This window comes from Miniopterus schreibersii (assembly GCF_964146895.1).
Source record: "Miniopterus schreibersii genome assembly, chromosome: 14".
Classification (NCBI taxonomy): Eukaryota; Metazoa; Chordata; class Mammalia; order Chiroptera; family Miniopteridae; genus Miniopterus; species Miniopterus schreibersii.
This window is the reverse complement of record NC_138114.1, coordinates 30197507-30223984: the sequence shown is the minus strand read 5'-3', so window position 1 is coordinate 30223984 and position 26478 is coordinate 30197507. Positions and strand designations below refer to the sequence as shown.

At 37.3% G+C, this 26478-nt stretch overlaps 1 protein-coding gene across 3 annotated transcripts in view; it reads left to right on the top strand.

Annotated features, from left to right (window-relative positions):
* The window catches only part of PRKG1 (protein kinase cGMP-dependent 1), a 953315-nt gene that overhangs the window by 781454 nt on the left and 145383 nt on the right, over positions 1-26478 (top strand). For all 3 annotated transcript variants that reach the window (XM_081157647.1, XM_081157645.1, XM_081157646.1), the window contains exons 6-7: positions 7005-7082; positions 12588-12682. In XM_081157647.1, the coding sequence (XP_081013773.1) occupies positions 7005-7082; positions 12588-12682 (173 nt within the window). The remainder of the gene's footprint in view (positions 1-7004; positions 7083-12587; positions 12683-26478) is intronic.

Below are 26478 nucleotides of genomic sequence, written 5' to 3'. Positions count from 1 at the left end.
AGAGAGCTAAGGCCCTGGAGTGGCTGGAGCGTAGAGGGAGGGGGGTATTTAAACCAGTGTCAGATCCCAGAGGGTCTTATAGTCCACAGCAAGGAGCTTGAATGTTATGCCACGGAGAAGGTTGAGCTACTTAAGTTCTGAGCCATGAAATGGTAGGATTACAGCAGTGTTTTAGGAATCAATGTCTAATGATAAAATCAATGTCTACTTGGCAATAAAATTGAAGACTTTGAACTCTTTGTGTCTGAGTAGCTTTCCTGGGATTATTACTACCAACATGTTCTTTTCTTCCTTTGGAGTAGGAGGAAGTCAAGCTGTGAGCATAGGCTTCACAGGCAAAATTGGATTCAAACCCTGCTTCTAAAGCTTAATTGTTTGGTGATCTTGGAAACCACTCACCCTGTCCAAGCTTCCATTTTGTTCTAGTAAAATGGAGATAATAAGACTTCAGTGAGTCATTGTATTAATTGAGATATCCTTAGCACATTGTCTAGCATGTAGTAGACCTCAAATTAATAGTAGCTATTATTTTTTATGATGTGAGTTAGCATCAGAGTGTAAAAGTGAGTCTTTATAGTTATAAAATATTAAATTACATTGTGGTCAGGAGAATTAGTGAAATTTCAACTGAAACCCCTTTTTGTCCATTGCTGGAAATTGACAAATAAACTTTCTGGAAGGCAGCCTTGACCCCTGTGGTCCTATTTAAATGTAAGCGAGTTAACCACCAGGGTTTCCCTAGCAACCATGCTCTGTGAATCCATGCCCACAACACTGTCTGAGTTGAACATACTCCACGAAGTAGGTAAAGAGCCCTCTGAATGTTGGGACAAAGGTCCTGGCTTTCCTTTTTAGGACTGGATATCTGCAGAAATGCCATGATGTAGCCTGTGGGTGCAGAAGGTTGAAGGTAGCGGCAGGAAGGCAGGTCCTGATCAATGTTTAAGGGTAGCCGGTGGCCAGGGTGTCATTGCCTTGTTGACTTTTACCACAGTTAAGATATGGGCTTCACCCTGGCAGGAAAAGAAACCGGATATTATATCTATATCCAGCATATTTTTAATACTCCAGATTTTAGTATAATAAACTAGTATCGCCCGAGACTGACACATGATCCAAATGCCAGCCTTGTACTTTGGGAGTGTGTAGACCTACACACTCATTTAGATGCATGACTGTAAAGCAAACATCTCACATCCAGAGACCCAGACTTCTCCACTCCTGATATCCAGGCACAATGGAAGCAAACACTTCTGTGAGAAGTTGTCTTTTTATTTAAAGCCAAGGAAAGTGGCTCAAAGTATAACAGATTCAGATCCCCAGCCTAATAAAATATTGTGATAACAGCACATCTCTCTCTAGTGACCAAATAGGTTAGCACCTGCAGAGCCGTGATCACCCTCAGGGCTGTGATCTCTGATTGTTACCTGTGTTTGCTCTGACTCTTTCCCTGTTTCATCCCTAAGTGCCCCTTTAATGCTGTTCCCTCTTCAGCTATGTTCATTTCGCTTTTTTCTTGAGTCTCTTAGAGAGTCTGCCTGGGTCTGAAAAGTAAACTGAGGGAGACAGATTAACAAGAGAAAAATATGCAAACCTATTCAATATAAGCTTTACACGGTACAGAAGCGTTCCTTAGGAAATGCAGACCAAAGAAACAGTTAAACCTGAGTACTTTGTGCTAGGCTTAGTGCTAGGCTAAAATAGATAGTGTGTAGAAATATCTTAGGTCAAGGAGTATTATGTAAGCATAGTAAATGGGGGTGTAGCAGGTGTAGCAAGGCCTGCTTGTTCTGATTCCTCTTGGCCCCATTTGTCTTGAGACTGGAGAATGCCCTTTTCTCAGGGTGTAGGGAAGCACCTCTCACATAAGGTTTTATAAACTGTTTCAGTGGACACAGGCGGGGGAAGGTCAGAGTAACCTTTCTGCTTCTGCTGTTTCCTCAAACTCTTTCTGCTTAAAATAGTCAATATGCCAAGGTGCCATGTTTGGGGGTAGCGTGTCCTGAACCCCATCAGCTACTTAGCTGTTCCCATCAAGGACCTCTGGCCTAGCAGACAGTCTGTCTTCCAGTTTTGTGCAGTTTTAGTCACTCTATTTTCTTGATTCTATCATTACAACTATTATTACCAGTAGTGATGTTCATTGTGAATTCAGAAACCTTAAAATATGTGTGAAACAGAAGCTGGTGGGGGGGTATGAAGGTGGAGAAGTGTTTCTGGGGCTTCTGTTCCATATGTTTGCACAAGTTGCTAACACATTGAGATGCTGGTAGTATACCAGTGAGGAAAAGAGTTTGGCCAGGAGCACCCTGACTGCTGCCCAGCTCATTCCTGGGGCCCCTAAACCTCCCCATGATCCAGGAGGCTCCTGAGGATCCTGTTCCAGCCCTAATTCTTTCTGGTTGGTTAGTGCCTTTTAAGTATTAGTTGTTAAATATTTTTTGTATCACTTTGGTTCTTACTTTCGGTAAACACGCTCATTCACATTCAGGAAGCAGCCTTTCTGCCTTGGTCTCATGCCCTTGAGAAGCACCGCCGCCTCACCCCCGTGCACCGTCTCTGAGTGGAGCTACGGCATGTTGCGGAATCAAAACGGGGGCAGGATCATAAATGATTCTGTAACCTCAGCTCTGAACAAGGCCGCTCTCCAACCAGTCTAGACAGCAATAAAATACCTTTGAGGCGAGAACTGCCTCCTCCAGTATATAAGGAGCCTTTTCCCCCTTCATGTAATCTAAATTCTCCTTGCTTTCTCTCCCTTCTGGTCCTCAGTGACTCAATTAAACTAAAATAGTGTCCTCTCAAAAAGAAATGTGAAATGTTTATTTTAAAGAAGGAAAATATTGAGAGAGTTCAACATACTTTTGCCTCACGACTATCTGTATTTGTTATACAGTTCATGAGAAACTGTGATTAATCTGTTTTTCTTTTTTTGAGTATTATATTTATTTTATTTGAAACTTCAAAACATATTTATGCTTCAGATGGTGACTCTGAGACACTAAATTGCATGCTTCCCTGTAACACATTTTATTATCTATCAGGGCAAATAATTTTCAAGTTCTGCTGAAGCTAATTGCCTTTATAGATCAAATTGTTGAATGTGAGTTATCGTGTAATTATGTGGAATGGGAACGCCTGCTCGTCTACTCTATAAACAGTTTTATTCTGTTGTGAAACTAATAGATCTGAAATGAACTAATCTTTTTAAAGATTTTTGGCATTTTGTGTGCCTGCTTGACGTCACTCGCAGTCATTATATTATATGAATGTGATCACGTAAAAAAGTCTCTGAAAGTGAAAACAGAGATTGGAAATCCACTTGGAAAATCAGGCCATCGAAGAGCTCAGTTAAACATCACATAAAACCCAAGCATTTACGGAATTTCAGCTCAGGCTTTCCCCTCCTCTGTCTAATATTCATGGTCCAGGGAGCCACAGCTGGGTCAACAGCTGTCTTTGAACAATAAATTCTGAAGCTGTTCAAGTGGCTTAAAGTATAAAGGTGTGATCTGACCACCAAAGACAAAAAGGCCTCAAAAATGTTTGAAATTCAGTCGGGGGGGGGGGGGGGACCAGAATTCAGTATCAGTTGACCAAAATCCCCTATAGTTTTATTGCACTATGAGAAGTGTTAGTTTGTTAAGAACCCTGAGTACTTGGACGTATAGCAACACAAACGTGAATGATTGCACTCTGTCCGCCAGCAGGACAGATGGGTGGGAGGCTGAGGGGAGGGGACCCAAAAGCCAGGTGAGGGACCAAAGTGGTGAACTGAGTCAGTGTCACTTACTTAAATGGAGGTTACACACCCTTTTAAGAAAGAGCCAGTATTTTCAAATTATACATACCTTTCAAAAGTGAAATAACATCCAATACTAATGTTTTTATTAATGATAAAATTTCTAAAGGTGATTTCGTGTAGAGATAAGGATACTTCCGTGTTCTGAAGATGTCGTAAGTTTTGTGAAGAAAGAAAGATACTTATTTCTTCAAACTAGTGTTTATGTAGTGAAGGATACATTTTACATTGGGGCCTAGTATGCACATAGATATTCACACACATACACACCACACACACACACACAAACAACTTTTATAAATTATATTTATCCTTACTGTGTTTAATACTTTTGATATTTTCTGTTTTATTACATTTAAAATACTGCTTGTAATTCACTAAACAGATTTTATGATGTCTTTAACGGATTACACTAAGCAAGGGACACAGCAGTTGGGATGATGGCTTTTCTTAGTTTCTTGGACCCTAGGAAGATGCAAAGCGGCCAGTAATTCCTTTTATCATGGGACTAAAGTCCCATTTGTTCCCTGGAGAAGCTACATCTGGGCTCACTGCACTGCACAGGATCTTGAGCCTGACTCTCGGGCAGCCTATCAGCTTGATACATTCTGGTATAAGTCATAAATTAATTTTCTAAGATAAGGTTACACAGTCCCAGGACTTTGTGTCCTAGGGATTTTACACTTATCCTTGTCAAGGCAAAGGTGACTTCCCGGTCAGGGTGTCATTGGGTTCTGACCATACATTTCTGGTCAGGACATGGCTTAGACCTGCCCGATATTCTGTTTCCAGGATGTCTGTCTCATCCATGCAGTCAGGCTGTTATAGAGCTTGGGTTAGAGAGTCAACTGTGGAGATAGTGATGGGCAACTGGGCTTGGCACATGTCTTAAAGGGAGAGGGCTTTCTAATGGGCTGACTGGGGCAATGCCAGAAAGACAAAGATTAAGGATTGCTTCATTCATGCAGTTAAGATTCTTGACTTCCTGTGCTGTTCCAGGCCCTGTGTTAGACACTGAGGATATCATAGGGACCAAAACTAGGCACAATCCTTGCCTTCAGTAAAGCTTAAAATCTGCTGGGAAACATCATTAAAATGATCATATGAATAAATACATAACTCGAAGCTCAGAAAAAGGCAATGAATTAAAGCTATGTGGTATTGTAAAATCATATAATGGAGAGATCTAATTTAGCCAGGGTGAGGGGCCTGAGGGTGGGAGAATATGCCCTGTCAGGGAAGGCTAAGATCTGAGAGAGAAGTAGGATGTAACGAGGCAAGACACAGAGGGTGTGTGTGCAGCAGCGGGAGTGCTTAGGCCTGGAGGTGAGAAGGGAGTGTGGCATAGTTGAGAAACGGACCTAAAGGTGGCCAGAGGGGCTGAACAGCAAAGCAGGGGAGAGCGATAAGAGGTTGAAAAGGGTGGCATTGAACACACTAACTGCAGTCTTGTAGGCCGTGTTAAGTTTAGCTTTTATCCTAATAACTATGAAAGCCTTTAAAGGAACCTAAGAGTTGCTAAGGTTTCTTCCCATTGTAAATTCTGTGTTTTTATTTAATTTGAAATAAGAAAATGGTAACGCTTCAAAGTGACCTTCAAAAAACAGTGAAACTGCTGGCATTTGAGTAACATAATTATAGAGACTCTTGAAGAATCAGCATGCGTGATCATCTCCCCCTCAGGTGTAAGTGAACGTTTCAGGGTAGCACAGTCATTATGACCCTATAATACCATCAATATTATCTTTCCCAGGCTTGGACTGCTTTTGCCCATTGTTCCATAGGCTCTTCTCTGGACCCCTGAGTTTTATGAGCTTATGCAGCATGGAAATATGAACAGTGAATACATGTATAGGTTTGCTAAAATAACTGATACGGTAATTGTTAGTATTAAGTTATACAACCATATCATAGGATGTTAAGGTGATCAGATAATTTGCATGAGTTAATAAACAGAGTATGGATATTCCTGTCAAACTTTCTACTCTCTGGGATGAAGGAACTAAAATCACGAAAGAGCCAGCTGGTCTGAACATGAGGGAAGCCCACTGTCCTCTTGGCATGCCCTGGACCCTCATGAGAAGCTAATGTGCAACAGAGCTGTGAGGACAGGAGGGAGTCCAGGGTCTGGTGCCATGATTTAACCCCCGGATTTCTAGATATGCTAAGAAAATTATGGCTATTCTTCATGTCAAGTATTAATGAAAGGCAATTTTAAGAGTAAAAAGACTAAAGTATTCAGAAACATGATATTGAAGTTAAAGACAAATCACAGCCAAGGCACATGCAAAGCATGCCATTTCTTTCCTAAGGAGTGTACAAAGTCATATTTCCTTTCCCTAAATATGGCTCCCTTGCTAAGCTGCAGAGAAGGATAAGCAGATGGCACCGTTCTCATTTCCCTGTTATACCTCCTGACCCAGCAGTACATTTCCTCCCACTTCTTATAGAAATTACTTTTGCCTGTTTCAGGAATTATCTTAACCCTGGGAATGAACCTAGTGACTGTGTCGGGGTCAGAATACTGACACACTGACTGTGATCGTCTTCTTGCAGTCTTACTTAGCTCCTCATTTGGTAGTTTATGAGCTCACAGATGCTGGACCAGACTTCAGTCCATAAAATTAAGACATTCTGTTTGACAGAGCTAAATCAAAATTGCTGAAGCAAGGACAGTAAAGCATGAAGCTGTCCCTTAAAAATTAACTGGAGCCATCAAACCCACACTAAAAGTCAACATGCCTTCAAAATGAAGATCTTTCGATGCCACAGTAATTTCTCAGAAAAAAAAAAGGTTATTGTTATGAGAATACTAAAGCTAAATGAGAGCAACAAATAAAATAATACAGATGACCAGTTTAATTAGCAGCTCTGCTGTTTTATTTTATGCTCAGTTGATGGGAGAAAATATTTTCATCAAACTATTAAAATGAATAGATTTAAAGATATGAGTGTAATCATCCAGAAAAAAATGATATTAACAAAATACTTTTAAAAATGAGCATGATAGAAATGACTTCTCTGAAGTTATTATGTTCACTGACTATTAGTCATCCTTAAACCATGATGGATTCTAGCTTTGTGTAAAACTCCATGAGGAGGAATGCATCCTTGGGGAGCTGATATTGGAAGAGGTTGAGTTGTTTGGTGAATTGTTTCTTCCTTAATGTGTTTTTTTCCTGCTGCTGTTTCTGTTTTTCAGACCCACTATGAAAATGGGGAATATATCATCAGGCAAGGTGCAAGAGGGGACACCTTCTTTATCATCAGCAAAGGAAAGGTAAGCGCTGGAGCAGCACAGGTGCAGGGTTCTGGGCTACACCAGAGATTCCACTTTCTGAAGCAGAAAGAGGAATATTTGCGAACGAATTTCCCAAAGGAAGAAAGTGTGATGTTGAAGACTGGTAAACAGTTTGTGTGCTATAATAGAATCATGATGCTAGATGCCACTGATACGTCTGCATGAATGGGAAGATTTCCATAATTAAAAGTATATGATTAAAAAGGAGAAGACTAAGGTTGCTGGAAAAATATGTTCAACAGGAAAAAATCATCCTGTCATTATGGGCCAAAAAAGTGCTATAATGATGAAACATCTGGACTTTGAAATCAGATGGCCCAAGTTTTAATTCAGCTCTGTAACTTATTAGTTTTAGTATCCACAGGCAAGTTGCTTAACACTCTGAGGGCAATAAGAATATAAATATGTGTATGTTTATACACATATAAACATACGGTTATATGATTGTATCTTCCTAAAGAAATATTGAATGAATTCTAAAAACTCTTAAAATTATAAATTATAGGGCAATGTAAATATAAATATGAGGTAGACAAGGGATATGAGCAAAACATGTTTTATTCCTTACTATATTATTTTAATTTTTTAAATTTTTTAATATTATGAGTCTATTATAGTTTTTATTTAAAAACTAAATAAGAAAATAAATGAATTGGAAAACAAGGGCTTATGTAGATTAATACTCTGGTATTATATTGCTAAACATACCTTAAATTTCTTCCAACAGTAAACTCATAATCATTTTTACAGTTAAGTATTATTGCACTTTAACCTATGATTTGAACTTATTTTGCATTATTATAAGTGAACCTTAAAAATAATGTGTGTTAAGCATAAGAAGAAATGGGGAAGGATTTACATAAATTTTCATTTTTCCAATTGTTACTTAAATATAAACAAATATATTTCCTCTGATTTAGCAAATATGACTGAATCTTGTACCTTATGGCTCATATTAAAATAGAAGAGAGATTTAAGAGCCACAGTGAGCAGGATGTGTGAAAGATTATAAATCTTGTTGGATCACATTTTAGATAATCCTCTGGACTAATTTTGAATCAAGAATGTGCATTAGTCAGTGTTTTACACCAATGGTATGTCACACTAAAGTGAAGAAAATGATACTTATATTTTTATCGTACCTATTTTTTGACCGATGTCAGAAAGCCTGGGGTAGAAATAGAAGAAGTCAGGGACCAGCTTCTTCAAAGTCACCCTAAAATGACATGTCTGACATAGTTAGGGTTAAAACTACATCTTGTGTTTTCCATTCTTAGAAGATAAGAAGCATTAGCATTTGTGGCTTATATATAAATAGTTAGAGCCCACCATTTACTGTTTTACTTCTTAACATTGACTAAAGAATCAGGGAAAACTGAAAATCTTCGTAGATATAAATGATTCCATTTGGTCACAGGGAGACTTTTTAGCCTCGTGATCAGGGTGTATTTTTTCTGTATTGCATTGCTAATTCTTTGCTATCAGGGAATGATATGTGTATCAGTAAAGATGGATTGCTGACAGGCTTATGCGAATACCCTATTACTGCACATTCCCAGCACTGCCTAAAGGAAGCTGTGTTTGTAACCAGTTTCAGTGGAAGACGGGTGCATTAGTGGTGCTGTTTTATGAGTTTCATAACAAGCCTAAATACAAATAGCATGCAATTACACCACAGAAATACTCATCAAACTAAACAAGTTACAGAAGAATATGTGATATATGATATTATTTATATAAATAATATCATATATCACAGGCAAAGTATTTGCTATTCAAAACCAGGCAAGTATTTGCTATTTATATATATATATATATATATAAAATTCAAAGATAGGCAAATATATGTTATTTATGCATGGACTGAGGTGTGCATGTGTGTGTGAGTGCACATGTGCACACACATTTAGTCAGAAACGTGAGAAAAGGTATCATGAACATTAAGCCCACCACACCTGTTTGTGGGAGGAGGGGAGGACACGTGATGGAGATTCTAATTTACTGCTGTGTTACACAGATGTTTCAGTTGTCAAATCAGACTCATAGCAATCATAGATTTTACCCACCTGGATTTGACTAGTAATTCAAAGATCGTAGACAAACTTCAAGCTCAGAAAAAAATGCTTTCCTTGTATATGCCCCAAACTATCATTTAAAGATCTTTAAAGTGTGCTTCTGAATTAGGAGACATTTTGGTTTTGGAAAAATAGCACTAGTTTTTGCACAGTATGTGCAGAACATTATTTGAAAAGGTAGCTGCTTGGGGAGGGACCCTTCAGTGTTATAATCTATTAATCACATAGGTAGGAAAATGCTTTGGTTTGGAGACTCCTCAGGTAGGAAAATGTTTGCCTGACTAACCCTTATTCTCCAGCTGGTTCTGCCCCACAAGTCTAGATTTTTTTATAATAAACATTGCTTTGTTTATAAAACCCATTGAGCCTGTACTAAAACATTTTATTTTTCTTTTAAATTGTTTTTGGTTAAATGTGTTGGTTAAGCACATTCCTATTGTTTATTGAAGATTTTGGTATTAAAGATTAGTTTTATCTGTTCCATTTAGAATATCTAATTCCTAATTTGATTCTTATTTTAAAAATTATATATAGTTTTACAAAATAGTTTTAAAAATATAAATTACAAGACCACACATATATCTTATAGAAAATTGATATATACATAAGTTTAAAAAAAAATAAAAATATACTCTTTTTTTTACCTATTTAGAACTAAAAGTACTTCATGTTCTAAATAGCATTTTATGGCAACAATAAAAGAGAAATGGTAGTGATGAGATAATTATTTTATAATCAAATGCATGGAATTTCTGAAATAGAAAGTGAGAGAAATAGAAGAAAGGGGGAAATATAGAAAAAGCAACTGGCTTTATTGGGTACTTACTATTAAGAGGATGCTTTTGATAGATTTTCCTTGTTTAATTCATATACCACACACACACCCTCTATGATAAGCCCCTCGGTATTGGACAAGGTGGACAGGTAACATGGGTTCAAACAGACTAAATATTATCTTTAAGTCTCCATAGCTAGTTTATTTTTACAAAATTGTGGATCATAATGTACTTTGTGGTTTAAATGAAAATGATAAATATACAGGCCAAAGGGCTGTCTCTCTCTATTTAACTTTCTCTACTCTGAAATTTCTTCAGAATTAAAGATGCAAATGTCCATGATTGGTGTCCATTCGTATTTAGAATGATTCGTTATGCATAAAAGAAAAATGTGGAAATTACAACCTTAAAGGTTAGCTTTATTCATGCTCTTTGAGCTGCTTAATTTTTCACGTTATATTTTTATCCATTTAGATTTTTCCTCACATTTGTCATGTAAGCAGAAAGTGGTTTATTCTGTAAATAGCCCACTTTTTATGTGTTAGTGCATTTCAGTAACATCTTTTTAAAGAGCATTTCAAAATACACTGAAGTTTCTCCATGGCCTGCAAAATTCTGCCATTTTGAATTTAATATATTTTAGTAGCAAATGGCAAGTGTATGGTTCTATAATACATCCTTAGATCTAATTTTGAATCAATGACTTTAATGTATAATATAGTATTCCTTAGTCCTTGACTTTTTTTAACAGCTAGGAGGGGGGGATAGAAATAGTTCTGTTGAATAGCCTCATTGTGCAGATGAGAAAACTGAGATTCAGAAAGTTAACAATATATCAGTGTTTGTAAAAGATTGGTCTGCAGAATATGTACATCTAAACCACCTACATTAAAATTTTGAAATTCAGATTTCTAAGTTCTGCTAAATCAGAACCTTAGGAACTTTTATTTTAAATACCTTCCTACACACACACACACACACACACACACACACACACACACACACACTCTCTCTCTCTCTCTCTCTCTCTCTCTCTCTCTCTCCCTCTCTCTCTCTCTCTCTCTCTCTCTCTGGAGAATCACTGGGCTAGTGTATTTCCATCCATACCTATAAAAGCCTCGTAAACATGCAAATAAGCATCTCTCTGATATAGCTTAGTGTAAGTAAGATTGTTCAAAACCGCGTTCCCGTGGTTTTGAAACACTTTGTGGAGGAGTATTCAAACGGATCAGTGGAGAATAATAATTGAATTCCCTCCACCTTTCACAGACCTTATTAATACTTATAAAAATTCTGGTCTTTGACATCCAATCTCTAAATTAAAAAAAACCTAAAGCATAATCATTTTAAATGTGTTTAAGTGTCTGGCATTGTCTCAGGAAATTAGTTTTTCTACTTCATTTTCCAGACATATGTATTTTAACTGCTGCTTAAACTTTCTGGGTGGCACATAGCCAGCATTAGGAATATTAGTAGAGCTGAAGGGGGAGTGAATTAACGCAAAGGTAAAACATATTGCATTGTTGGCCTTCTGTGGACTACAACTCAAGCCACAAGTTCTATATGGGCCAAGATAACTTGTTAGTAAGGAAGCTTTTCTGTTCAATTTATACCTCTTTATTATATGCTTATTCTAAATTGTAGAGACTGCCAAAGAAATATCCATTTCTTTCAAGATCATATCATTTGTTATGATTTTTAAAGGGCATATTTGTAATTTCCATATCTTTTAAATAAGATATCCTGGTGAATGTGGATTGTGAGGACATGAAGACTATAGTCAGAGACCTACAGGAAGACTTCATAAAAATGTGACTGGCCTGCCAATGAAGGCTGGATTTTTCTTTTTTAAATCCTCACCCAAGGATATGGTTTTATTGGTCTTAGAGAGAGGAAGGGAGAGAGGAGAGAGAAACATCGATTGGTTGCCTTCTGTATGTGCCCCAACTGGGAACCAAACCCGCAACCTTTTGGTGTCCAGGATGATGCTCTAACCAACTGAGTCACCCAGTTAAGAAACTGGGTTTTCTTAAAGGAGAGAATATGTCCTAGAGAAATGGGATGTCCATGTAGAAGTGTGTAGAAAGGTGTTGACTGCAGCAAAAAAAAAGGAAGCACCATAAATGCCTATGTCCATGGAAATGGATAAATAAGTATATGTGCAGAGTACAAGAAGGCAATGGGTGAACTATATTTATACCTAATTGCATGGACTAATAATTAAAAGAGTATTAAGAGAACAAATGTAAGTCACAGAATGATATATACCATATTATGCTATTCGTATATTTTGAAAACACATGCAGATAAATGCGTAAAAAAGGGCTGGAGGAATGGCCACTAGATTTATTATAATGGTTGCCTCATAGGATGTAGGAAATGGAAATAAAGGTTAAGGTTAAGTGAAATTCAAATTTCTGAATACTATTTCTTGAAAACAACTTGAAAGTATAAAAAAAATATTTGGAGGTCATTTCTTTGGCCCCTTTAGTGATAATATGCTTGTTTTCCTCATATAAGTGAATTCAAAACAAAATAAAAACACAAGAGACGGAATTAACATTATGAATTAGTGTTCACTGGATCATCCAGGGTGTGCGGTGGATGTAGACTCTCGCTGTTTCTCTCTGCAGGTAAACGTCACTCGTGAAGACTCCCCAAGCGAAGACCCAGTCTTTCTTAGGACTTTAGGAAAAGGAGATTGGTTTGGAGAGAAAGCCTTGCAGGGGTAAGTAGATCACATGCCACACAGTTCACATGCCACACAGTTTTTGGTCGAGTGCTACATAAATTCCTGTCTAAAGATTGAGCTCCTAACAAAACTGGCTTTTTAGTGCTGATCCTAATATCAGACTTGGACCCTTGATCATTTCTATCTGTTTCCAGCCAGCACTGTAATTTGTTTAGATAGGCTGTAGGACTGATTGGTGGTTAACTTCTGTAATAAATAATTTTTATGTGAATAGGAAAAATTCTCAGCTTTATGTTTCTTAACTGCAAGCTCTGTAAAGATAAGAGAGGGAGACGTCTCCGCTAAGCTTGCTTTGTACAACAGTTGCTCTCAGAATCACAGGAAGACGGTTGAACATTTTGAAATTCCCTGACCTGATTGTACAAACACTGGATGGAAGTCGGTGAAGCCTTCCTGGGGGTGTCCTCTGGCCGATGGCTGCCATTGCTGGTTAGGGTGACGGAGCTGAGGGGGACGCGGGCAGGCCCAGATTCGCCCTGGGTGGGCTCTGACGGCTCACTCGGAGAGGGGTGCTGCAGGAGCACTGAGATCCCACTTGTAAACTGAGTACTCGAGGCAAGCACTTGGGATTTCTTCCCATATACTATGGAAGAAAAACTCGGTTGACTTTGTACCACTCGGTATACAGAATGCATGACAAATATGACAGGTATATTTGGGTATTCTACTTCTGTTTTCTAATAAGCAACACATTGCAGTTATCAGTATTATACAGATAAAACTTTTCAGAGTTCAGTGCTACATGTATAAGCCACTTGAATAAGAAATAACCAATAAACATTTACTTTTGCATCAAATTCCAGGTGTAAGAGTGTCTACTAGAGAGGAACAGCAATAGGATCTAACACATTCCTAAAATATTTGGAACAATTTGCTTCCATTTCAAATTATGCCTTTACTTTAAAAATTATAAGCAATTTGCTTAGACCTTAGAACTATTATAAAGAAAGTTTAAGAAGTTTTATAAATTTTATTTTTTCGGTTACAGTTTATTTTCAACATTACCATGTATTAGTCAGGTGTACAACACACTGCTTAGACAGTCATATGCTTTACAAAATGATCTCCCCAATATTTCAAGTGCCCCCCTGGCACTATACATAGTTATTATAATATTATTGACTATATTCCCCACACTGTACTTTACATCCCTGTGACTATTTCGTAACCACCAATTCATACTTCATAATCCCTTCACCTTAAGGAGTTTTTACTTTTTAAGCCACAATCAGTTGCTAGGTCTTATTTTCTTCCTTACTATTTCACAGCTACAGAAATGAAGTGATTTTGATAATTCAGCTTTCTCAGCCCACATTATGTTATGAAAATTCAGAACTAAATGCATTTGACTTTTTCTTTTACTGAGTTCATTAGGGAGAAAACATAGATCAACTCTGTGAACTTTGGTTAGGTGAAGAATTTTTTTTTTTAGGTGTCATACCAAAGCATGATCTATAAAAGAAAAAAAGTGTTAAATTAGACTTCATTAAAATTAAGAATTTCTGTTCTTTGGGGAAAAACACTACTAGGAATAGGAAAAGAAAATATTTTCTCTCCACAGACTGAGACTATATTTGCAGATCATATATCTGAAAAAAGATTTGATTATAGAATAAATAACTCAAATGTCAGTAATGAGAAAAAACAAATTTTATAATGGGCAAGAGATTTGAACAGACATTTCACCAGAGAAGAGAAATTGATCACACATAGGAGCATGGGAATTTTCTCACCATGATTAGTCATTAGGGAAATGCAAATTAAAACCACAATGAAATACCACTATACATATATTAAAATGTTTAAAATTTACAAGGTTGACAATACCAAATGTTGGAGAAGATGTGGAGCAAGTGGAAGTTTCATATATTGCTGGTTGCAATGTAAAATGCTACACCACTTTGGAAAACAATTTGGCAGTTTCTTAAAAAGTTAAACATATTGCCTGCCATATGACCCAGCCATTCTATTCCTAGGTATTTACATGAAACAAAAAAGCTCATGTCCATACAAAGACTTATACACAAATGTTCATAACAGCTTTATTTATAATATACTGAAACTTCAAACAACACAAATGTTCATCAACAGATGAATGAGTAAACAAGTCATAGTATATTCATACAATGAAGTACTAACTAGCAATAAAAAATGAAGTATTGATACACTCAACAACCTAGAGGAATATAAAAATAATTATGATTAGTGAATCAAATAGAAAGTCCACAAATATATGATTTAATTTATATAAAATCAAGAAAATAGCACTGCTCTAAGGTGACAGAAAGCAGATTACTGGTTACCTAGTCATGGCATTCGTCGGGAGACAGATTATGAATGGATACTAGGAAACTTTGGGGAAAATGGGTCTGCTCACTATCTTGAATGTAGTGATAGAATCATGAGTGTCTATAAATGTCAAAAGTTTTAAAATTTTGCACTTTAAAAACATGAGGTTTATTTAATGTCAATTTTACCTCAATAATCTATTACAATGTTTTCAAACTTGCTTTTAGTCTTACAGGTATCCTTGATATAAGCAAGTGTCAGTAAGAGAACTACCAACTCTCCTATGGTTCATTACCCACCATAGCTGTTCTACACTCGGGAGGCTCAGAGTTCCCTATGCTCCCATTACCAGAGCACCTGTTAATAACATCATAGTTTTACTACTTACTTTACCCCAGTAACAGGTAACAGAGTGTGTTAGGGCTTATTTGGGTAAATGGAATTAGAGGGCCATGGGTGCAATAAACCCACTGTAAGTAGTAGTAGTGTTTTACAAAGTCGTGGAGTTTTGAACAAGTCAAGTGATAGATTACCCAATACATGCAGGCAAGGATGGACCAAATGGGTTTTGTCTTTGGGAATCATTTTTGAGCTGTGTGTCAGTATCTAGTTAGTTTGCATGCTTTGATTCTCAGCCTGGAAAAGAGAGGACAGACAGAATTTTCTACCAAAGTGGTAGAATTTAAGATCAAGCAGATAGATAATCACAAGGGGGAGAAAGGAAGACTGAAAGACCACATCAGGTTAAAGCAAACTAAATAAAATGTATATTTTACATAAGGTATTTATTCCTATATTGCCTAAAGTCATCTAAATGAGCAGTGATCCTCATATCCCACATTAGGAAATATATTAGAACAGTTAAGCCACTATAGCTCTGTTACGATAAGACATTATGCTACAAAATTTAAAATTTAAACAGCATGCATTTTAATATTCCTCTCCTAAATTTAATTGTCATTCCCTCTCAGCAAAAATGCATTGTTTACTGTTTAACAACAAAACATTTAAAAATAAAACAGATTTCCTTCCCTCCAAGGCATTGAGCTAAGTACTCTTATATACATTATTCTGTTTGAACCTCACAACAGCCATTATTAGTCCCATTCTTCATGTGAGAAAACTGAGGCTCAGTGAGGTGAAATGACTTGCACAAGGTCAGATAGTCAGCAGAGAAACTAGGAGTCAAACCCAGGTCTCTTTGGTCCTATCATCTCTTGTCTTTTCAGTTTACCATGCTGCAGTTACATGTAACAGTGACCAGCCTGGGCAGGATGGACACCATCGGAGTGCTCAATGCTTGGGAGTTTCGTTTTATAACTATCTCCTTTCCTACCCAAATTAGGTCTAACAGTGCATGGAGAAAATCATATAGCTGCTTTCTGTTAGTTCTTACTCTCCTGGATACTCGATACATTTATCCTCTGAGAATTGCCATGATTTAGATGCTAGAGGGTCCCTTAATGTAAAAATACTTGTGGTTTCATCTTGGCCTCGGCTCTTGCTAAACAAACTCGATTTGAAAGCATATCACCCCCTTGTCCCTTTAAGTAGCTGTAGAACAGTTTCTTAAACTATCCTTTTCTCAAAACCATACCACAACTCAGGTCTGTAATTATTCAGAGCTTCTCCTATAAGGTATAATGAATGTCCTCCTGTTTTCCGGAACATTCCTGAGCGTCTGAGCTTAATGATGCCCTCAGCATCCGTGGCTGGCAGTTGCCCGCTACCCAGATGGCGGACTGCCTCTCTCCCTGTCTCCTCAACAGCATCTTTGCTGCAACCTGCTCCCCATATGGGGAAACATGTTGGTTTGAAAGGAACATTTTTCATAAACATTCCATAAGAGGAATACAGGTTTTCTACCACCCCCATCCATATGCACTATTTTCCTTAGAAACTTGGATTTGCTCTCCTGCAGAAGTATAATATTTTAACTTCAAGGCTTTTGAATTTGTGGTACCAAACAAAAACCATCAAGAATTGCAAAACATGTGCCAGTAGTTAACTTTTAAACTTACAAATTTTAAAATTATAAATTTTTAAAATAATCATAATTTTTTTTTTTTAAGTATATAGGAGACAAAAAAAAAAAAAGTGTTTCTAGACCTACCACAGAACAGTGAGGAGCTGAGATCGTGGAAAATAACGGCCTTAGAATCTTTGCTACTGTTCGCTGTGTTTATTTTGTGCCCCTCTTCACCCCCTACATCACCTGTCCTCACACTATGAAGACATGGCCTCTGCGGCCTGGGTCCCTGTGTATACCTGAAAAAGCACCAAGGATATTCATCAAATGGTCATACACCTGAGACAACCATAGGCCATATTGATTTTTATTTCCATTTTGAACTGGTAGTTTTATTCAAAAGATGACTGGGTAAGTTATTTTGTCACCAGCTACAGAAAATTGCATTAATTTCCAATTTGCTAAAGCAGAGTCATTAAGAATTGGAATATAAATCTTGCAATTTCTCCTTCTAGCAATGTCTAAATATCCTAAAAAGAGCTGCTTAGCCAAATGGTTTTTATATAAAGTAGCAAGACTATATGTGGTTGTGGAAATGGAAAATAATATTTAAGTGATGGATGAGATAGTTTGTATTTACAGTGTTCATTATTTCTTTCAATGTTCAGAGAGTGAATCATGGATTTGGGGTCTCCCTAAGAGTAGAGCTGGATGTACTTATAGGCAAATACCATGGGAGAAAAGCAGTCTGTACTAGCATTTTTATTTCTTTTTAAAATGCATGAATTTCTCTTGAAATCAGTTCCTCTCTTAAGAATACCTTCCTTGCCCCAGTATCTCAGGTTTGAAAGTTAAGGGCAATCTCTGCAACCCTCCTGCCCCTCGGTCATAGCTCTCCTGCTCCCATATTTGGACACCACATTTTATGGACAATGCTTTCACAGTATTCCTCATATTTATTCCTTTTTTTAAATTACTTTTCCCATTACAATTCAGATCTTTCCTTTACCTATAGTTTATGCTTTTAGATTCATTTTGTCGTCGTTTTTTTCTTTAAATCCTCACCCAAGGACATTTTTTAATTCATTCCAGAGAGGGAAGAAGGGAGAGGGAGAGAGAGAGAAACATCAATGGATTGCCTCATACACATGCCCCAACTGGGGATCAAACCCACAACCTGGTATGTGCCCTGACCGGGAATAGAACCGGTGATTCTTCAGTGCATGCGATGATGTTCTGACCTCTGAGCAACACTGGCCAGGGCTCGTTCATCATATCTTAATGCATCATAAATATCACAACCCCAGGCCAGGCGAGTAGGGCCCTTGTTCTGGGCCTGAGCTGTAGCTGGTCCTGTTCTGGCCCTTCTCTGCTATATCTCTTTCCAAAGGGAAAGGAGTCTTCAGGGTCAGGGCCATATGCTGGATATGCCCACCTGGAGTCTGTGCACCCCTTTCTAGACCATCCTTCAGGGTGAGGGAGACAGGGCGGTAGGATGGAGGGACATTAGCAATTTTAAGTAGGGTGGTTCCCATAGTCCTCAGGGAGGAAGTACATTTGAGCAAAGATCGAAGGAGATAAGAGACTGAGCCACAGATACCTCATGTGGGAAGGAGGTCCCAAAATAGGCCTCCCCAAATCTACTTGATACTGTCAGTGAACCAACCACTTAATGTCCTTTCTCACCTCTGAGCCTTGGCAGTACTTGCTACTCTACCTGGAAAACGCTTTCATGGACCTGTGATTGCGCTCATGAATATTTAACAGCCACTTCTCCGGGGCAAAAGAAAAGGCAAAACACACAAAAAAACCGACTCCAGTGATTACTGATTTCTGCAGCATAAATACTCCGACCATGGCCAAGTTACCGATTGTGATGGCCCTGAGTGTGGATCTGGGAAGAAGAGATATGCAAAAGGAGCTCTCACCGCTCATAGGCAGCTCCAGCCTAGTACCTCACGTGATTTACTTCCTCCCACAAAGTGTCACCCATTTAAATCTCCCTCTGCCCTTTAACTGTCATCCTGTGGTACATTTGCTACCCTTCTTCTACTCTCCAAAAGCACACTACATTCTAACCTTGATCATAGCATTTTCATTTTCTGTCTGCCTATTTATCCAAAAACATGTAAGCATTTTAGGCAGTAATCATGTTTACATTGGTGGTGCTTAGCATAGTCCCTCTCATAGCAGGAACACCCAACATATTTTTAAAGTCACCGATTTTAGTAGACTGGTGTTATTTTTGTTCTTTTGAAATTTTTACTTCTAATATTTGATGTGAAAGAATTAGTTGATTATTTTACAATGATAATGACATTGTCGTTATGGAGTTAAGAGGAGCCTTTATGTTTTAGAGATCGACAGACATTTGCAGATAAAATACATGGAGTCTGGGTTTGCTTTGGAATAATGCAGGGGAGTGGTGGGCTGGGAGGGGGAGTTTGAATGAGAAGAGATTGGCTGGGAATTGATCGGTGAAACTGGTGACAGGTGCATTGTCATTCTTTTTTTCTCTCTTGCTCTGTATATGTTTAAAATTTTTCATAATAAACAAAATAAATTTATTCTAATTAACTTATTTTGAGATTGTCATAAATTGTGCTTCTGAGCTAGGTACCAAAATCATTCTTTGCAGTCATTTCTATTAAAACATCGCATTGAACATTCAGCAGTTGATTCTTCAGTGCTTTTTATTGAGTAACCACTAATAAATTACTTTCAGAATTTATTTACTTTTCATTTTTAACTGCTCAGGAAATGTATAGTATAGTTGACTAACTAAACTCACAGTAACACAGGAGAATCATGCGATCCAGAAAATCAACATGCTCAGATCATAATGTGCTGTGAAATTCTTTCTTGATTTGAATAATGTTAGTTTCCTTTTATATTTGCATTTTAACTAATTAAAAAAACACATGATTCTCAGAAAATTGTTCATGTAAAATTGCCACTTTGAGTTGTTTTACAGAAGTGGTTCCCTGACAGCCTCAAGGGTAAGATTTATGAAAAGCGTGTATAAAACAAAATCTATTTTTTCGGTGGCTGCACATACCTACCAAGAGTATTTTGCCTAAGAGTTCCAGGATGGATATGAAATTGCCTAGGAAATTAGATGTAGATTTATTTTGTGTTAAACCTGACTAAAAACGTATGCTACAATCCAGCAATATTAGTAACTATTGCTACCAAGAAGCAAAGCATGTCTAGAGGGGCTGGATGATCAGTGAGCACCAAAACAAAGATCTTTTATTGCTTATTCTCTTCTGAGTTGAATTTTAAATAACCCCTTTATGTTTCAAATCCATATTTACATAAATATATAAGAATGAGATCCCTTTTGAGATTGATAAACTGTAAAGAACCTTGCTGAAAGAATATAGAGAGGACTTTGTTCAGGAAATTTCTAAAAGGGATATGGCTGATTTGAATATTAGCTCATAAAAATAGCCAACTTTATGAATTGTTTAGAAAATGATTAGTTGCACATTTAAAGTGCTTGATTGGCTCTGCTTTTTAAAAAGGAGTAGTAAAGTTTTTTATTACTGTAATGTTTGGTAAAATACATTTGCACAATACAATGGAACTCAAATTTGCTTAACTAAGATGCTCTTGAGACAAATCAAAGGAAAACATTCCCATCCCCAAATTTTATTTTTATTCACTTACTTAAATTAATAAGATCTGATTCTACTTAATGACTAAAGTTTGAAATATATATTGCCTTCAGAGATATTTTTTAATTCTTACAGAATAATTCTTACAATGAATAAATGTAGAAAAAATGAGGGAAATACTAAATCTTTAGACCATCATGGTTAATAGTTGATGCAGATAAGATGATCTCCCTCAAATAATTTATTATTTACTGTGGTAGTGTTAACATATGATTGTATAAACTTCATTGGCAAGCAAATGCAACCTGAATGTCATAGGTAACCATTAATTGCACTGCCTTTTTTTGTACTGTGTCCTGTTAGGGCACATTATCAGTTTTAAAGTTTAATTGGCTCATACTGGAGCATAAACAGTCAGTGGTAAATTGCTGATAACAAACCAGTTTATTTTCACCTTCTGGTAAGACATTTTAAGATGAATGTCAATTAGTGAAAATGACGAAGCAGGGAGAAACTTCTTGCTACTTCCTTACTCCACGCTTGTTGAAATATCTGCTAGGCTTTGATTGCCGTGTAACAAATTACCCAACGTTTTGGGGATTGAAAACAACACCTATTTCTCACAGTTCTGTGGCTCAGAATTCCAGGTGAGCTCAGCTGGGTTCTCTGCTCAGGGTTTCCAAGGCTGCAATCTAGGCGTTAGTACTGCTGGGCACTTATCTGGACCCTCGGGGGAAGAATTTGCTTCAGGATTTTCAGGTTGTTGGCAGAATTCATTTCCTTGAAGTCGTAAAACTGAGGTTGCTGCTTTCTTGTCAGATGGGCCTCTGTATCTTTAAACCAGCTGAGGGGCCTGCCTTCTTGCTTAGAATCTCCCTCGCTTCCCTTTCTGCTAACAGCTCGAGAAAACCATTGGCTTTTTAAAGGGGTTGGGTGATCAGATCCGGGCATACTCCCTAGTTTAAGATCAACTGTCATATATCAGCCTATTTACAGGAGAAATGTGTCATCATACTTCTAGGTTGGGGGCAGGGCCCAGGGAAGGACATCTTGGGGGAGCCCTTTCAGAAATTCTGCCTACCCCTGCAACATCTTGTTAATTTTTGGAGTTGTGCCTCACATTCAGCTGTGTTTCTACCATGTGGGCAAACAACTTAGATGGAGATAAAACCGTCCTCTCCGTCTACCGTGATCTTTTAAGCGTTGCAAACAGTATGGCCCATCCCGTTGATTTCCATCACTGGGCCAAACAGACTCAGGTTGTGTCAGATCTGCTTTTGTTTTGCAGCCATTTAAACGCGAGACAACTGTTTTGAAACAAATGTTCTAAAACAAGATGCTCAGGGCAGTTGTGTTGTGTGATCTAATTATGCATGTCAGTGGTGGTGTAGAGGGGTGAAGGAGCCAGCCTTCGGGTGCCCTCTGGAGCTTTCACAGCTGCGCCCCAGCACTCCCGGGTGGGCAGCGATAAAGGGCTGGGCGGTCATTTCCTGCGCGGCGCGGGGAGAGGCTGGAAAAATGGTCTGATTTGATGTGGCTGCCTTACTGCTTCTGGACAGACACTTCTGGGCTGACTAGCAGTTGCCCTTGTGATTGTAAATGAGCCTCCATTTGAGGGCATCTGCCCTTAGGATTTTCTTGAGGCTCCTATATTAAACTCAATTTGTTTTCTCCACTGTTGTTCAGACCTAATTAGTAGATGGATGCACTTTTTATTGTTTTAGGTGAGAGTATTCCATATAACCTCTTCAGATTTGTTCTGATATATCTGATTGGTCTAGGATCGGTCTGAGACATACACTGAATTTATTTAAATAAGTAAGGTTTCCTGTGCTTATTATGTTTGGGGTGTAGATTTGGGAGTACTAAAATGTGAAGGAATAGTAGATTAAAAATAGGTGTTTTTGTATAATAATTTTCTGAAAACACAGTTTGAAAAAAGTCATACTTCTGACATAAAGTTTGTTTCCTCTGTGATATGGAAGCTTCTGGAATTCTTAGGTTATCCTTCTACATGGGATTAATAACCTGAACCCATTAGACCCAGAGTCCTGTGGTGCTGAGAATTTACTCAGACACTTTGATTGATACTTTAATCCCTGTTATGTTTTCTCAAAGGCAATAAAGGGTTTAGAAAATGAAAATGTTTTTACATAACATAAAGTACAACAAATAAGATCCACATGTGAAAAGTAACCTGGGTTTATTTAATGCCTCCAATTTTGCTGGTTAGCAAAATGAGGTTAAAAACAAGTTCCTAAAATTTTTCATCATTGGAAAAATTGGTAGAAACCCAAAAGAAAGAGAATATTGAGCCAGTTTATAAGTAATGAATATTGAAAATCCAGTTTCCATTGTATGGTTTTCTCACTTGAAAAATTCTTTAATTGTAAATTATAAGGTGAAGTGGCCTTAGGTGGTATTCATAGAGGATGGCATAGCGTGGGCTCTGGAGTCCTGGGTTTGAATCCCAGTGGCTGGCGATGTGAGAGTGAAGAAACTATACTTGTTTTCTCTTCTGTAAAATGGGATGACAGTTGTCATGCTTTATGGGCGTGAGTGTTCAGGCAGAGCTTGGCTATACGGCACTGTTGGGATCTACTGACACTAATTTAACCTTTATGATTAGAAAGACAGTAAATATTCAATTAGCTCATTAAGAAGGGAAGATACTATAATAGAGACTTTTTTGGGGGAGTGAAAATTCACATCAAGCTTTAAACCATCCTACTAGAAGTAAAGTTGTTTTTGAAATCTGCCTTAAAAGCAATGGTCTGAATAACTTTGTTATAATTTTCCAGTTGCTTTTATCTTTCCATTTGCCAGAGAAAACAATTTAAAGTGAAATTAGCTACTTAAGGAGCTTGGATGTTCTGGCATTAATATTTTATGTGAAAGCAGATTATTTCGAAGACGTATAGGTGAAAGAAAAGAGAAAGCACTGTGAACGCAAATCTCCAAAATACAATGCAACACAAAGTGCTCTGGAGGAAAAGGAATGTATGTTTCACCTTTAATATTACTTCTAATCATAGATGTCGTAAATGGATGAACTAGGGTAATTATCTGATTCAAAGTAAAACGTTTTAATGCCTACCTTGTTCAGATAGTTCTGGCAAGTAATTTTTTCTTTGTTTTAAATTATGCAAATAATTACCTCTGCTTATTACTTCCATTTGTTAGTGTGGGTGTTGCCTTAGTCTAGATCATGACAAAAATAGGGCATTTTGGAGGCATCTTAAAAAACCCAACCATTAGATGTCATGTGAGAAGATTTCTAATACATTGGAACTTAATCTTTTATAGTTTTAAACTGAAAACTACAGACTCTCCTCCAAGAAAAATCCCCAAATACAGAACATTGTGCATACAATTGAGGGGCTTACAGATATTCCAAACCCTGGCAGTGACACCAGGTTAAAAACCCCTGCTGCCACAGAAATAAACTCGCTGCTGTTTTCCAGCCAAATCGAAGCAATGTTCCTTCAACAAGCACTGTATGATGCATAATGAAAAGTTAAAAAGAAAATGGGAAAAGAATCTTTCTTTTGGGGTCTGTTTCTTTAATATGGAATAGATTAATGGAAGAAATGTCTTGAAAATGTTGAAAATATTCTTGTAGTTAGATTATGATTGACAAAATGATTTATGTACAATGAAAGTTCTAAAAATTCATCTAGATCTCTATAAAACAAACTTTATGCAATCATTTTTACCATTTCTAGTTGTGGTTCATATTATCTTTTGCTTCTGCCACATTTTTCAATAATACTACTAATATGTTGTCCTCATCAGATGCTGTGCTATTTTTTTTCTATCTTTAAAATTTAATTACTATGCATTAATTTATACTCATAATTCCTGTGCTCATGTGCTCTTTCTCTCTCCCCCTTTCTACACACACACACACACAGAGCTCTCATTTTTATAATGCTAGTACTTTTCCATTTTATTGGTATCACCACTGCTCAGATATTTGAGCACTAAAACTAAAACTAAAGCTAATTCCAGAATGTTTGCTGCATTTGAAGTGGCGTGTGTTCTGTGGATCTGTTATACTTACCTTTCCCCATGATCTGAGACTGCTGACGGTGGGGCCACTCGATTCTGCTCGCTCGCATTCACTCCCGGCCTGTAGGTGGCCTGCCAGGCCCTGGCCATCTGCCCTCTTTGTCGCCAGCCCCACCCTCCCTGTCTTTCCTCCTCCGCCCCCCCTTTGGAGCCAAGCTGCAGTTTGCCAAGGGGTTTGCCATTTCTCCAACACACCAGGCTCCCTGGGCTTTGGGCCTTTGCTCTAAGTTATTTCCTTTTTCTGGAGTGTTTTCTCCCCATATATCTGCTTGGCTGGATTGCAGTCAGCACAGTTCCCACCTGTACACTCCCCATGACCATGTTCTCTTAAATCTGGCCTCTAAGGGGATGACACGTGTGTGTGTGTGTGTGTGTGTGTGTATGTGTATAGATATACTTAATGTAATATTTATATAATTTTATTTTTTAATTAAAAATAGAGAGGAATTACAGTGAAATTAAAGTGAACTCCTTTAGGCTGATTTACATCTAGGAAGGCAATTAGAATTTGTTATATATCACACGCCAGTGCAGTATATGAGTTTGTGGTACTGTTATTGTTATTAACTCATATACAGGGTGGAGCAAAAGTAGGTTTACAGTTGTTCGTATGGAAAATAATACAATAATAAATAATAATACAAGAATAAACTGTGTGTCGTGTACTTACAACTGTAAACCTACTTTTGTCCCACGCTGTATAATGACTGCTCTGGGTTGGGAACAGAGTTAAGGGTTTAATATGCTTTATCGCAGTTAATTCCTACAACTTTGGGATAGATCTTATTATATAGATCTTATTATCTACATTCCATAGATTAGGAAGTTGAGGATTAGACAGAATAAATGAAATTGCCCGAAGTTACACATCTAGAAAGATACAAAATTGAAATTTGAATCTGGTTTATATCATACAGTTCCATATAACCCTTCCACTTCAGGCAGAGAAGAGGAGGGATTTTTAAACATATTTATGTCTGCTTAGCTATCAGTTAACTCATTTGGGACTTTAAAACACATCACTGGTAAACATTGCTTTATATTTGCCTTGGGAAAAAGAGGGTAAGGGTGATTTCTTACCAGTGTTTATTTTCTGCCATTTTAAGTTCGATGGGGCCTTTTTGAGTATTTAACTAGGTGCTATTCTGTGGAAGATATGATGTTCTTTTATATTTCTTTATGAACTTAATATTTATTAAATGGAATTTCTGCATTGGCGAATGTTTGTTTTGAAGATTTAATGATATTATGACAGGCTTTCTTGATAAGACAACCAAAATTTAATCTAGCTAATGTTATGGTATCAGTTTGGCATTTTTTTTCTTTGCTACTTTGATCTTACACTTTAATCATGGCATTTAATTAGATTGAATTTAGCTCCTTGACATCTTCTGCAAACCAATTGATTCTCCAATAAGAAGGTTTTGTTTTCTTGTCAACTCTTTGATGTCTTAACAAGAGTAGGTATCATTATATCCTAAAGCTAATTATTATATGGAGTGGTGATTTTCAGATGTCTAGTATATGAATTCAGGTTGCTAATAGCTTTTTAAAAATCAAGATGTATTTTGAAGGTGTTATAAACATCACCATTAATTTGGGGGGTACTAAGTCTTTGTACAGTATAATGTTTGCTTACTTGGGGTACAAAAATAGAGATTATAAATTTAAAAGCTGTCTCTAAAAGGTAAGCTATTCTTATTTTATGTATACAGGCATCAGTAACATTGCTATATAGAGCAGTTACCATATAGGATATCAAAATGAAATACATAAATTTTGGTCTGGTAAGAAAAACATTTAGTTCATAAAAAATTGCACAC